At 37.0% G+C, this 14,954-nt stretch overlaps 1 protein-coding gene across 4 annotated transcripts in view; it reads left to right on the forward strand.

The window, feature by feature from the left end:
* LOC117409395 (colorectal mutant cancer protein-like) overlaps window positions 1-14,954 on the forward strand; it is a 142,072-nt gene that overhangs the window by 107,382 nt on the left and 19,736 nt on the right. For all 4 annotated transcript variants that reach the window (XM_059022740.1, XM_059022737.1, XM_059022745.1 and 1 more), the window contains 3 exons: window positions 2,381-2,523; window positions 8,877-9,040; window positions 12,107-12,313. In XM_059022740.1, coding sequence (XP_058878723.1) covers window positions 2,381-2,523; window positions 8,877-9,040; window positions 12,107-12,313 — 514 coding nt within the window. The remainder of the gene's footprint in view (window positions 1-2,380; window positions 2,524-8,876; window positions 9,041-12,106; window positions 12,314-14,954) is intronic.

Genomic DNA, 14,954 nt, shown 5'->3' on the forward strand with positions numbered 1-14,954 from the left:
TTTTGCTAACTGCTTGTTTTGTCAAAACTGTGTATTATGGTGCAGCACAATGAAAACTGATACGTTTGAACAGCACTGATTTACACCTGTTTTCCTTGATGCTGTCGAAAGCGGAAAGCCAAAGCATGTGTTTACTTGAGTTTTGCTCCAGAGGCAAATATTATACTTATGTGAACAATTTGGAATCCGTTTGCATCACAAACACCACAGAGGCCATGCAGCTTGAAGCTGGTAGATGAGAACTTTATTGTGTAGAAATGTTCCAACTCTCTTAATGTATTGATTTTAATATGTGTGCAGCACTATTACATTTAGAGTTTAAGATTAAGGAGTTGCGCATAGTGTACACAACCAGTAACATTTTGTGATAATGTCAATGACTCTTGTACTGTGTATTGTAATTTGTTTTTCAAACAGAAGTGCTAATTCCTGGGAGTCTTAATGTATCAGTGAGCAGAAAAATTACCCTTTTGACAAAACTGTATTACTTTTGGAACCAAGTACTTTTTCCCTAAAGCTAATTATTGTTAATTCATCTGTGGCAAATAATAATTACCTATTCATAGAATGTTAACTGATATTTAAGTGGGTTCATTGTGCTGAATTCTAATTCTGCACCGTGCATATCTTGCTTTCCACCATGCATGCACACACATGGGCATCCTTTATAAATGAAGCACATTTTCATTTTCCAAGACAAGTGCAGTCATTGTCCTGTTTAAAAAGACAGTTCAAGATACAGAGGCACAATCTTGAGCAGTCAATCTTATTGATACAGGTGTAAAAAGAATAAGCTGCTTGTAGTCAATGAAATCAATATGAGTTTTCTGTTATTGTTAAGAATGACAATGGCATAATTCAGGGTTAAAACCTCCTTTTGAATTCTCAGTATCTGGCTTTTAAAATAAACAGCAACTTCTACTCGAAGTTCTAGCATCACAATGATATCCAAACAAGTAGCTGTCTACCCTTTGTTTCTTAATTATCATGTGTGCTTCTGTTGTACAAATCATTTCATGAAAAAAACATTCTTACAGTATTTGTAGTCAGCTTTGCCAGCATCATGTTGCGTCAATGCATTGAGCAGTTATCTGGAGGCAGGTCAGGACTTTCCGCATAGTAATTGATAGCTTTAGACTGCATGGGTTTTATCCCTTTAATGGGCAGCGGAAGATGAGTTTAGGCCTCTTCAGCTTTTTATATCTATTTTCCACAGCTGGTGTTGACTAAGGATCAATTTAAACCATCATTTTGAACAGACAAGATGAAGACGTGTTTTATTTAGTTTGGATGTTGCTGCCGAGGCTTTGTTTGAGTCTTGTGGACCGCAGTTAATGTACTAGGGAATGCCTGTTGTAATGAAATAAACATCAGAGAACAATCTCAGTATCATCTTGTGAAAGTCATATTGTTTACTCTTCTGCGTAAAATAAGTCTGTCTCAACTGCCTCAATTTCCAAACTGTTACAAACAGGGCGTGTGTATAAAATATATCAAAACAATATGTGATTTAAAAGAAAGTTTCAGTATTACTACACAAGAGGCATTAATAGTATGGTCAGGAAGTTATGAAAGTCTAGGGTGGTTCATTGTACTTTGTTATAGTAACTAGCAGATCAGCATGGGTTGTGCAGTAGAAACGTCCTTGCAAAAGACACTGTCCATTTCCACTTGGTTGAAATCCAGCCTAGGTTTGAGTTCTGGTGATCTGATCCTGGGCTGATCTTCATCACACACATTACTGTGCATCATCTTGTAATGAAAAAAGCAAGTAATTTCCATCTGTTCAAGACTGCATGTGGGATGTTACGTTAATAGCATGCTCTGCAATGCGCTTTGAACAGTACAGTATATGTATATAAATGTAAATGCAAATTACTCCCTCGCTGATGTCTTTTAAATGATGCCAAGAATTCAACTGAAAAATGTCAATGTGTGTATTACTGCCAGCTATGCTTCATCATCTGAGGTGTCTATAAAGCAACTTGCAGGACTTCAAAATTGCATTTAGAAACAACATTGAAGTTACAAATGACAAATCCACAAATTGATCTCCAGCAATCATATCTTTCGATGACTCCAGTACTGTATGTGCCCTGATATTTGCTACTTCATAGGTGAAGATTGCTTTTAAAGAGATCAGTGTATTTCTGCTGTATTTCCAAATTGTGGGAGAGAACGTGATCTGGCTTCAAAAAAAAAAAAAAAGAAAAGTGTGCGATCAAGAACTACTACAGTAACTAGTGACAAAGTCGCAATTAAGTTGAAACTTGATTTAAGATGATAGTGATTATAATGGTCATTTTAATTTAGAAATATCATTATCGTCTAACCCTGTTCTACTCCTACCAGACTGATATTGTGTTGTGTTCATCCCCAGGGAGGAGGATGAGTATTCAGAGCTGCGGTCAGAGCTCAGCCAGAGCCAGCAGGAGGCCAATGAGGATGATCGCAGTGTGGACCAGGACCAGAACTCGGTCTCTGTGCCAGAGAACCACTCCACCATGGTCACAGCGGATATGGGTAAGGCAAAACCCCCTGCAGCTCTCAGTTTAACTTGGCATGGACATTGGAACATATTCTAGTAGAAATACTAATTATTTAACCAGTACCCCCTATTGAAAACCTCCAGCAACTGAAGATGATGGCTTTTATAACATGATGTATAGTAATAAGGTTCATTGACCCTCTGCAGAATAATACATTCTCTGTAACAGTGTGGTTTTGTTCTGACTTGTTTTAGTGAGCACTCTGTTATTACATGCAAGCACAGGGGTGAGTCCTGCGATCAGCTGTAATCTTAAATATGTTTTATAAGTAGGGCTTCTGATTTTCATTTTTAACCGATAAAAAAAAACGTTAAAAACCCCTGATACAAAAAAATATTAAATCGGTGTTTTAGCCAGTAAACACTGGAAATGGTTACTCAATTCATATTGACTTCACCCATTTCCCATTTAAAAAAAAATAAAACCTACTACAAAAAAAAAAGAAAATACCTTTCCCAGTGCAGCTGGACAATGTCCCTCCTTCCTAACTTGTATCTATCATTGATTCGATCTGAATACTTTAAACCCACACCAACTACTGAGGGGCAGCAAATTCCTATTGGAGACTCCACTTGTGAGATTCAAAACTACAGTTAGATAGGGATGATTTAAAACAAAATTGCAAAATGTTAACCAAAAAAAAAGGCCTTGACACACAAAATCCCCAGAAGAATGTGCCCGTGACTATAAGGATTTTGCTGAGGAAGACAGCAAGGAAAGAAGGTACAACTTAAATGTGCAAGTACTGTTGAGTTACTATACATATTGTGACAGAAAAAAATGCCCAAGCATTTTGGAAAGTAACCGAAAACAATAATTTCATACAGTTTATAAATAGCAAAACCCCCCAAAAAGGATCTCAAAAATAGCAAAAAATAAGCATCGAAAAATTAAATTAATAAAACCCGAAAAACAGAAACCCTAATTATAAGTAAAGAACAGCCCCACCCCAAAGAAAACATAAGGCTGCAAATATGATATATCAAGTATGCATTTTTTTCTTAATATTAAACTGTTCATTGTAATTAAATCAATGCATGTAACCAAATATGCTAGTGCACCAGTGCAGTGATTCTTCCTGTAAGGTGACCTTGAGCTGCACCACATTCTACCACAGGTAGGTGGCAAGACACAGATCATATGCAGAAAATGTACACAGGATCAGATGCTTTATTTGTGGGTTTGTGCTTTTGTTTATTTTTAAACATGTTACAAAACATTTTAATTTTATATAAAATATAATTAAGCATAAACAAGCAAAAACAAGTAGTGGAGATAAATACAGTAATAAAAAAACATGATCATCTACATCAGTGTGCTTTCATTGTAGATATCTAGTCAATTTGTTTATTTTTTTGTCCCATCTCTTTCTGAGCATAGTCACAGAATTTCAGAAGGCCATGATTGAGGGAAGAGTTTTAGATAAGAGTTTAGCATAAGAACATAAGAAAGTTTACAAATGAGAGGAGGCCATTCAGCCCATCTTGCTCGTTTGGTTGTTAGTAGCTTATTGATCCCAGAATGTCATCAAGCAGCTTCTTGAAGGATCCCAGGGTGTCAGCTTCAACAACATTACTGGGGAGTTGGTCCCAGACCCTCACAATTCTCTGTGTAAAAAAGTGCCTCCTATTTTTTTCTGTTCTGAATGCCCCTTTATCTAATCTCCCTTTATCTAATCACCCCTTTATCTAACCTCCATAGGCAGGTTGCCATGATAAAGAAACAAATAAATAAAGGAAGGTACTGCAGTATATGTAGAAGAGATTTGAAGGTTGATTTTAAGATAAGAATCAATCCCTCATGCACACCACATAGCACAGATCCTTGGTCTTCTGAATAATGTAGTTGGCATACTATTTTAGTATACAATAGTTGTATATGCATAAGAGTGTCTCTTTGAAATATGTACACGCTTTTATATGTATTTATTTTTGCTTTTCAGTTTTAAAATACGGCAAGGTATTGGTTTTTAATACTGAAAGATGGGGATATATCTCAGCAGTGTGGAGTAGTGGTTAGGGCTCTGGACTCTTGACCGGAGGGTTGTGGGTTCAATCCCCAGTGGGGGACACTGCTGTTGTACCCTTGAGCAAGGTACTTTACCTAGATTGCTCCAGTAAAAACCCAACTGTATAAATGGGTAATTGTATGTAAAATAATGTGATATCTGTATAATGTGAAATAATGTATAATGTGATATCTTGTAACAATTGTAAGTCGCCCTGGATAAGGGCGTCTGCTAAGAAATAAATAATAATAATAATAATAATAACTCGGTGGTATTTTTCTTTGTAGACATAGAAGCTTGAATGCTTTCCAAAGAAGTACAGTAACACAGTTTTAATCAAGTAATTGTACTGTGCATTTCTGTATCACAAACCTACATTATTAAGAAAATCAACAACAGTAGACCAAACCATTTGGAAACCTTTTTTCTTGACTGTCCACAAACCAAGGAACTATTTTCTAATATTGTAGACTGATTATACAGGCTCTCTCCATTAACTGAACCAGCTCCTATGTGTGAGAATACAAGTTACTGTATCAAAAGGACAATAGTGAGGGCTAAAGATATAGTGAATCTCCCAAAAGAAAACCCATCGAGCTCATAGCCTATTATATAGAAATGTGTTCTTTCGCCTTTGAATTCCAGTTATTTCAACCGAGTGTTTACTGAAATGTTGAGTCTGCATTACGGACTTTTACAGGAATGGCATGGGCTTGTGAAATTACAATTCTTCACGGGTAGAGCAGAGGCTGTTTGAAACCTTGAAGTCAATGGGAGTCAGTCTCCTGCCATTGCTCCCTTAGCCAGAGAGATACGGTAATAGTGGGTTGACCCTGGGTCTCTAGCACATTTTCTTTCTCCCCAGTACCTTTAGTATTGTAATGTATACCATACATTGACGACCATAAAGTTGTTTCCTATTCAATAAGGATAAAGGAAATAACAGTAATATTTCCTTATTCCTTATTCAACTCGAATAGGGAAACAAGGAAACAAACAACTAGTATTTCCTTATTCCTTATTCAAGCTGAATTCGGAAATTGTGTTTTATTGCATGTTAGAGGTCCAGGGAAAAGCTTATATCTGAGGCTAAAAAAGACCAGTTGACACCAACACCAAAAGCTTGGACCAATTTCTTCTACCCTGGCGCCCAGAAAAATGTATTTCCTTATTCGCAGCAAATAAGGACATAGGAAGTAAACAACTAGTAATTCCTTATTCAAACTGGATAGGGAAGTGTTTTTTCCTCACATTACACACATCTGAGGATCTGTGTTTTAGGTAAAAGCTTGTGTACAAGGCTGTATTTTTTTACCCATTGTAGTTCTCACATTTCTGAAAGAGTAGTGTAAATAACATATTTTTTATTATTTAAATATATACAGAAAATGTTTGCCTTATTGACGCACTACCTGTTACACTGCATTTAGGAGAATAGCAGTCAGTTTAGTTTGTTTCCGATAAATGTTCGAACACACTGCATAGAGTTGCACAATTTCTTTAAAATGCCTTCAATGGAAAAGACACCACGTGCCTCAGAAATATTTCTGCTAAAGATCACTCATTCCAATACAAGAAGGGGACATTTTACATGTCTTGTTATTTTTACATTTATTTGTGTTTTTATTTTGTTTGATAGTTCACGGATGGTGAGTATAGAATCTCTCTTAAAATATGGACATAAACTAAATATTCGACAATTTAGCATTAACTGTTTTTCAGGTTAGCCATTGCAATATTTAGGAACATTTGTTGTGTAATAACTAGGGTAAATTATCAATTTTGAATGTGACCGCAATTCTTTTCTTGAAATACCTATTTTTAGACCGTGAAATGCAGTGAGGTAATCAATTTTTTACTGTGAAAAAATACAGCCCTACTTGTATATCAGCATTGAAAAGACCAGATGGCACCAGCACCGAAGGCTTTGCTCACTTTCTTCCAAGCAAGGCCCTCAAAAAAGGAATAAGGCAAAAGGAAATAAACAGCTAGTATTTCCTTTTTCTAATTAGGGCTGAATAGGGAAATATTTGTTTCTTGACTATTACAAACATCCATTTCCTTTGGTGGTCTTTTTGATGGAAAAGGGAATAAGGAAACAACTTTTTATGGTCGTCGTAGAGTGTTGTTTTTAACTTTAAAGATACTGAACTTCATTATGAGCTGTAGTTGTATTCTGAAATACTACCTCCAGATTTACTCTCGGAGCAGAATAGACCAGCAGTGCTTGCCTTCCACTGCCAGTGCTTGTTGAACCATCAAGGGATGAGTAGCTGTTTCGTTATCTTTTAAAGTCAGGGTTTGTCATCATGAGTTTGTTACATCAGCAATTTCTGTGCACTGCTTGAATTGCCGCTATGCCTATTTAATGTGTTTAAGTAACCTTGAGGAGTCTGATCTGAAACGATAGACTGAAGCCTTTATCTCATCCCAGATCACTGCAGTTCATAACAGTGTTCACAGATCCACACTGATTATGTGTTTGTTCTACCTAAAAGCTTTGCAGTGTAATTTCCTTCTTAATACATTATGCAGGTGTTTGATATGCAACACTCACATGATACACCTCTTTAATGATGTCTGTAGCTCTTCTCATAAAAAGATACAGGTCCAATTTCACCTATAGAAACTTGAACCAAACAAGATTTTAGTGGGTCCCTTTTTGCATGAGCACCATGCTCCACAAAAGAGCATACTTGTTTAAGCTTTCTAGAAATCGTGTGGAAATGATCCCAGTCTTACTGCTAACACTGTATTTGAAATTCAGAAAAAAGAAATAGCTGATGAAGAGGAAATGAGCTGAAACGTCCTTGAAGTAATATTTATTCAGCACAAACTCCTCCAGACGTAACACTGTGGCGAGAATGTTTCTCCCTTTCAACAAAGTTAAAAGTCATTAACATTTTTAGATACAGTATAGTTACTAATATTTTTAGTATTTTATGTGATTGCCTATACTTATATTCAAGATGCAGTGGTTGCTTTTGTTTTTGTGTTGTTTGTAAAACAATGCCTACCTATGTAAGTGAGATATTACATTCATTACATTCAGGATATGAAAAACTTTGCTTTATAAAGAACTAAAAGTATTCCTCATAAAACAAGCCCAAAGCTGACGTGATGGTACCAGGAGTGTATATGTTATGATAAGTCAGAATCTGGTAAATCTTCATTTTTAACGGTAACTGTCAACATTTATACAAGTTTACAACATTTAACTGTCAACATTTACCAAAGGTGGTAAATGACTGGAATTATGAAGAAATATATAGTGCTTTTCAGACATTTAACGAAAGCTTATTGGTAAAGGCAATTGGTTATTCTTGAGATTTACTGGTAAATGTCAAATGAAAAACATTATCATGTTTGTATCAGACATTTACCGCTTTACTTGGTAAATGTCTACATTCACCAGTAAATCTTGAGATTTGCCAATATTCAGACTTTTACCATAACATACACATTTGATTGAGTGATTTCCTATGGTGGCTCATTAAGGACAGGGACAAAGAACAGGATACATTGTGTAGGTTCTTTCTGGCTTTAACAAAGTTAATCTTGTAACATTGTGTGAAACAGTTGAATTGAGTTTACATTCTGGTACTTACTTATACAGTTTTTTTTCTTTCTTTTATCTCCTCCTCCTCTTCCTCGTCCTCCTTCTTCTTACACTGCTCTCTCTCTTTCTCTCTCTCTCATATTCGTATCCCTGCCGCCACCAGTAAGTAAGTTCCTTCACCTGTTGTCAGTAGAATAAATACCATGCGCAACTTCAAACCTCTTGCCATCCCACAATTTGTATGCTAATTTTTGCTTCTAATTCATTAGAAATCGGGCGCGACACTTTGGGAAATACCATGTGCAGTCATCTCAGTTTTCCTCCCGCAATTCTGACCAAATTAAATGAGGACCTTAGTTTCTGTTTCTTTTGTAGCTGATACTCTTAGAACTTAGCTGGGATTCAAAAGCAGGAACTACCGGAAGTCCTCAGTGCTTGACAACCAACGCCCCATTTTATTTTGCATCAGCTGTTGACCCTGGAGTTTAAAAACACAGAGGACATGTATACCTTTCAGCAGGGATTATTACCTCTAATGTAAAATAGCTATTTTTATTTGCTGGAGCTACTGTTTGTTTTGACTTGTTAAACCTTCCATCACAGAAGAATTTGCACACAACTGCTTTCATAAGTGATGTAATTCATCTTTTGCCTCAGATTTTTATATAGCAGTTGGTTGGTGCCATGTGATCATACGGCACATTAACCGGTCTTCTTTTAAACAATGGAAAACAAGAATTTCTTTTTTGTTTATTTGCAGATAACTGTAGTGACCTGAACTCGGAGCTGCAGAGGGTGCTGACGGGGCTGGAGAATGTGGTGTGTGGACGAAAGAAAAGCAGCTGCAGTCTTTCGGTGGCTGAGGTGGACCGGCACATCGAGCAGCTCACTACCGCCAGTGAGCATTGCGACCTTGCCATTAAGGTACTGATGGTGAACAAAACGACATTCTCTTCTCAACCAAATGAACACTTCAATAATCTACAAAGATACTCAATACTGCTGTGTCCTTTCAGTCCATTTGATTACTTACTGACAAAGGTTACTATTTCTCATCCACTATTAAAAGGGGTTCACTTTATTTGTATTGTTGTTGTTTTTTGCATATTATTTCACTTTCGTCATGTATATGTTTGTACAAAGCAGGACGATAATCTCTTTTAGCTAGTATAACTATAGTATGTGTGGAATATGCTCTTTTAAAATAAACTTCAGTATTAAAGATAATATAAGCCTGTTTTTGTTTAGCCTTTCAGAACTGTGATGATGGTCTTAGTGAACTTGACTTGAAAGTGAAATTTGAGAGAGCCAAGCGCAGGGTCTGTAATTCAGCATATCATTCCTTTGCAGTGGATATTCTGCACACTGCAAAACATTTTCATTGCAAAGGAGCTTTACTCTGCTTGATAGGAATTGATAGCAAGTGATAGGAATTTTATTTGTGGCTCTTGAATCAAAGTCTGTTTGGCACTGCTGTCTCACTGGTACATGAAAAGAGCTGATTATTGCCTTCTTAAAAGATGAATACCAGACAGTCCTTGAAGAGGTTGTTTATTATTTTTGAAGGAACTGATTAATGGGATGTGATTTAATGATATGACAGTAATATTTATTACAGACATTTGGACTGCAGGCTTTTAAGCATTTTAAAGCTGGCAGGGCTACTGATTGAATCACATGACAGTAAACAAGTCTTAAAAGCTCACCATGTAATTCTGTAGCCTTGAATTACAGAACTACCATGAAAATCTGATAGCTACCTCATATACAGAATAATGAGAACATGAATAACGTTTCCTGTTGTTGCTTTTAAATTATGCCACAAACCTTATTATTTTGATGAAAGCAAACACATATAAGAAGTAAGACACCTGGTTAGTTTTGCATATGGCTTGAAATGTAAACGTGTGTCAGAATAATATCCCTGGCAATAGGGTTATGGTCTAAGTAACTGCATGTCATTCTGAGATTTTCCCTGATATCTTAAGAAATTAACAAGGGTCATGGTAACTGATGTTTGACCTAGTTCTGATTGGCTATTGAAAGCTGTATATGCGTGAATTTGATGAAACTTTGCAGGAAGTTATTACGCTTTCTCCCAGTGAAGGTCATTTTATGTACATTTACAGTACTGCATTAGCTATTGAAGACTACATCAGTTTTGTTGAAACTGCATTGCTGTGGATATCGGTTTTAGTGGCACTGGTAATGAGTTTTGTATTATTGAATAATAACCCTGTCTTTTTTAGTTTTTTTTTCTGATAATTAGATGATAGGATAATAAAATGAGAATTGTAACCATGTCTGATGACTGAATCCTACAAAGTCTGATCAAGGGTAGCCCTGGTCTCAAAGCTTGTCTTTTATGCTGTAAAAAGTGTAAAGTAAAATGGTTGGTCCAGTAAGACTATGTTAAATATATGCTTAAAACAGAAAAGAGGGTATGCTGATCAGAAACATAGATTAATTCCTTGCTGAGTGTAAATGAACATTGAGTGCTGGTGTGCTTTTAATCATGTTGGCAGAATGCGCTCCCCAGTCTTCATTAGATAGGATCTCAAATAGTAATCCACTATATCTTTGCTCCCCAAGTCAAATACCAAACACTTAGCTCTGAATAGAAATATTGTTGAAGGTTGACTTGGCTGAAGACAGATTCATGCTTATGACAAAACCAGCATTGTGTCAGTCACATTAACCATTTCCAAACCCTGTGCTAACTGATTCATTACTGCTACATAGTGTTCTGTAACACTTATGGGGTAACACACAACACAGATATAACTCATTTTAGATAAAAACAGTATAATGTTTTGTTTTGTTTGTTTGTTTGTTTTTTTTGTTTTGTTTTTTTTTTTTGGGGGGGGGGGGGGGGTTACCTTGCCTGAGACCTGCTGCTACTGTATCTGTGAGATGTATGTTGGAATTGAGAGTCTCTAACTTACTGTGCAACCTTTGACAAGTGGCTTTACCGTATTTGCTTGAGTAAAAGTCAACCTCATATAAAAGTCGACCCCCCCATTGTGAGGGCGAGATTCGGGTATCATTTTTTTTCCCCTAAATATATGTATTAGATACCCTGACGACGTTTGAGCGGCAGATTTGCAAAAATAACAGTTTTATAAGCACTTCTACATAGAACTGCCGGACGCGACATTTTGACGCGTATTACAATATAGTACATGCTTTTTTTGTTTTGTTTTTTGTATAGCCTACAATAGTATTATTTTAGTATATAAGCCCCACCCCCACTTCCTTTCTAGCCCACACGGAAGTATGTATTTCAATGGAATGTCGGGGGTGGTGTTGTCTGGCTGTAATTCAATGAAACTGCGTCTGTGTTTTACGTGACAGCTCCTGGATGTAAACAAACCTGGGATTCATTTTTATATATATAGACAATGTCACAGAATCATTTTTGCCAAATCTTGAGATTTGCATTTTGATTTGAGAGAAATTAGAAGTGTTTGCTCTGTCAACGAGGGCAACAAGGATTTGCCCACAACAATGGAGGTGCTGCTGTTTCCCACAGAAGCACTATGCTGCAGGGTCACGCAATAGAAAAGGTAATGTTGTTGTTGTTGTTGTTGTTGTTGTTGTTGTTGTTGTTGTTGTTGTTGTTGTTGTTATTATTATGCCCCTCCATAGCGTTCATGCTGCCTCTGGTCATCGCAAACAGTGAACATAGGCTTTTACTATAAGATTATAGATCAGTTCATAAGTTTGCTCGTGTGTTAGTTGACCCCCCAACTTCAGGATTGTGTTTTAGGTTTAAATTTCTTGACTCATACTCAAGCAAATACGGTATGTCAGTCCTACACAGCTACATCAATTGGGTAATGGGTGATATGACGTTAATGTTCCCTTTAGTGAAATGAGTGGTTGATTTTATGTTTAGTAGCAGCAGTACCATACAGTATATCTTCCTTGTTGACGCAACACTCATAGTCGAAGTCCTGACGGGTCTCTCTGTAATATTCTTCCCTGCAGACAGTGGAGGAGATCGAGGGGGCACTGGGTCGAGATTTCTACCCCACTCTGGCAGAGGAGAGGTCGCGCTGGGAGAAGGAGCTGGCTGGCCTTCGGGAAGAGAATGAGAGCCTGACCGCCATGCTGTGCAGCAAAGAGGAGGAGCTCAACAGGACCAAGGCCACCATGAACGCAATCCGAGAGGAGAGGGACCGGCTCAGAAGAAGGGTGAGTTTCTTCAAAGTAACAGGCTTCTCCTTCCCGTGTTCGCATTGCTATCAGCTGATGGCATGTCTGGACCTACTGAAAGGTAAAACTGTAAAAAACTAAGTCAAGTAGACAAGGTTGTGGCAAGTGCCTACAGTACACTGAAGAAGGGACTTGCTGAAACGTTTTTCTACTCTGATCCAGTTTGATCTTAATGTTTGTTGTCACATCTTAGTATTACAGTAAGCAGCAACAGTTGGTTTTATTTATATTTTATAAAACCAGCAAGTTCTGTATTGCTTGTGTTTATTTTTTGTATGAAGAGAGGATTTGTCTTCTGAACCAAAAGAAGGCTTTGTGTTTTCTTGGTATGCATTACAGTCAAGCTGCCTGATCTTGTTAATTTTCCACTTGTGGCTGTGATGAATGACAATAAATTGCTGCCTAGCAAATAACCCATGTGACACTGGCAGCTATTTAGATCAAACTATGTACAGAAATAAGATTTTAAATCTGTCTGGTGAAGGCAGAGTTTTTTTTAAGCTGATTTATGACTGCTTTTAATTTTTTTGCTTCAAAATACTGTTGTTTTGACTTTTGAAGGATCGGGGGAAATGTGCAAAATATTTATTATGGACATATTTGTATCCTCCTGTAGTTCAATATTACAAGGAGTGGATTCTAGAATATGTGGTTGTTAGAACTGATTTAATTTTATTGTCTTTTAAAGTGATTTAACTTAGGGATGTCCACTTAAACAGAAAAACCTCATCTCAGATTTTTGTTTTGGGGTTTAATTTAGAATGAATTAATTTGTGAGAGCAAAATAAGTTGGGGATGACCAAATCAATTGGACGACCACTTTAAGACCTGTAATCGAATTGAATGTTCTCCAGGGACTTTCATGAGCTTGTTAGAGCTTAATCAAATCAAATTAGACATTTAATATATTCGGTTATTGAGACTCATTGTTAACAAATCTTGTACTGCAGCTGTAGCCAAGAAACAGCATGCACAAGGTTTTTTAGCTTTTCCTGCAGGTCACTGACTAAGCCGAAAGTGTCATTTTCTACTGTGTTGCAATTGAATTCAGAGCTAGCTCTCCAATGGAGGTATTTGTATTCTGTGGGCTTTACGGTTTTAAAATGTATTGGAAAAGGACAACACGTATTAGCTAGCTTTATAATAAAAGCCTGCCATTTGGGGTTTTGGAGGAGCAACAAGGGTAATATGGATCGATTTGTAGTGTGGAAAGTGTTGGGAGTGTGTGACGAACAGAAGAGTGATTGCAGTGGGGAGTGGGGGGGTTACTGTCAGATCCAAGATGACTTGTCATTGAAAAGGCTGAATGAAAGGAGCTATGCATTGTAGATCATTAGCCCACTTTCACTCAGGATTGTTTGCTCCTTCCTTGTTATCATCTGTCCTTATTGGTGAAGTGGTAGTTACAGGGAGTTGTAGGGTTTTGTGAGTGGAAAACTATTTTGGTTATTTGGTTTTTCATTGTTTTCCTGATGCTCTGTGTTGTGAAATATTCAAGACCTAATTTGTTGGAATTGCTAGAGAACAGCGTATACAGCAGGATACATTGTCAGTGAGTGATAAAGACCTGCACATGGCTCAGTTTTCTTTAAAGAATGGCATTGCACAATATTGGAAGCATCATTATCACCCTCAGATAGACAAACTACTTTTCTTATTTCCTTTAAAATATATAAAAGCAAGCAAATCTTGTGTGTGTTTATTTGCAGAGAAAGTGATGCAGGAATTTAGCCTTAGTCTCTTGAGAATTAAGAGTCACACAGTTAACCTTCCACTAGTCTTGTGACCTTCCCAGAATGCTTCTTTCCTTTAGGTATTCTACTGTATGTACGACTGATGTTCCAGTTTTATTCCCTAACCCGTAATAGCTTCTCAATCTACACTACCTCAGAGTGACACATTTGACTTCGATACATTCAGATTAGTCTTGTCTGTAATACATTTGAGGAAACAGTACCACTGACTATATGTCAGGTATTTTATTAAGGCACTGAGCAGATGTCATGACCAAAAATTATATATTTTGGTTCTTAGCTTGTGTTGTATAGTTCCTTCAGACAGCTCTTTTCTAAACAACCCAATGATGTTCTCTTGTATAAGAGGTTTTCAGTGTGGTGAAACAGCATTTCTTTCTCTCCTGTTAAAAGCTATTACTGTACCAAAACAGGAGTTAAAGTAGTACGTGTTTGGCCTTGTAGATTCCAGGAAAAGAAGTGGCCAGGATGTTGCTGCCAGCCCTTCCCTCAGAAAATAATACTCTATTTACCAGAGTCCACAGAGAGTGAATGGGAAACTACTGTAACACCAGCACAATCGGCTTGTCTTCTTAAGTCTGAACTTCCAGTCTGATAGCTAGTTTCTTGGCTAGTACACATTGTTTTTCCTCGTCCTTCACCATGTTTGCAATCCATTTACACTGCAATCTAATAAGGGAGCCTGCGTCAAATAGAAAAACTTGCTTAATAATACATGAAAAAATCAAAACACAAACAGACACACACGTCTGTAGTCCTGCTTTTAACACAGGGAATGTTCCATTTTATTTGACTATTAAATAGCTGCATGGGTTTATATTGTGACATACAGCACTCAAACAGGATTAAGTAGAGTAGTGTTGTAT

This window comes from Acipenser ruthenus, chromosome 1 (genome assembly GCF_902713425.1).
Source record: "Acipenser ruthenus chromosome 1, fAciRut3.2 maternal haplotype, whole genome shotgun sequence".
Taxonomy (NCBI): Eukaryota; Metazoa; Chordata; class Actinopteri; order Acipenseriformes; family Acipenseridae; genus Acipenser; species Acipenser ruthenus.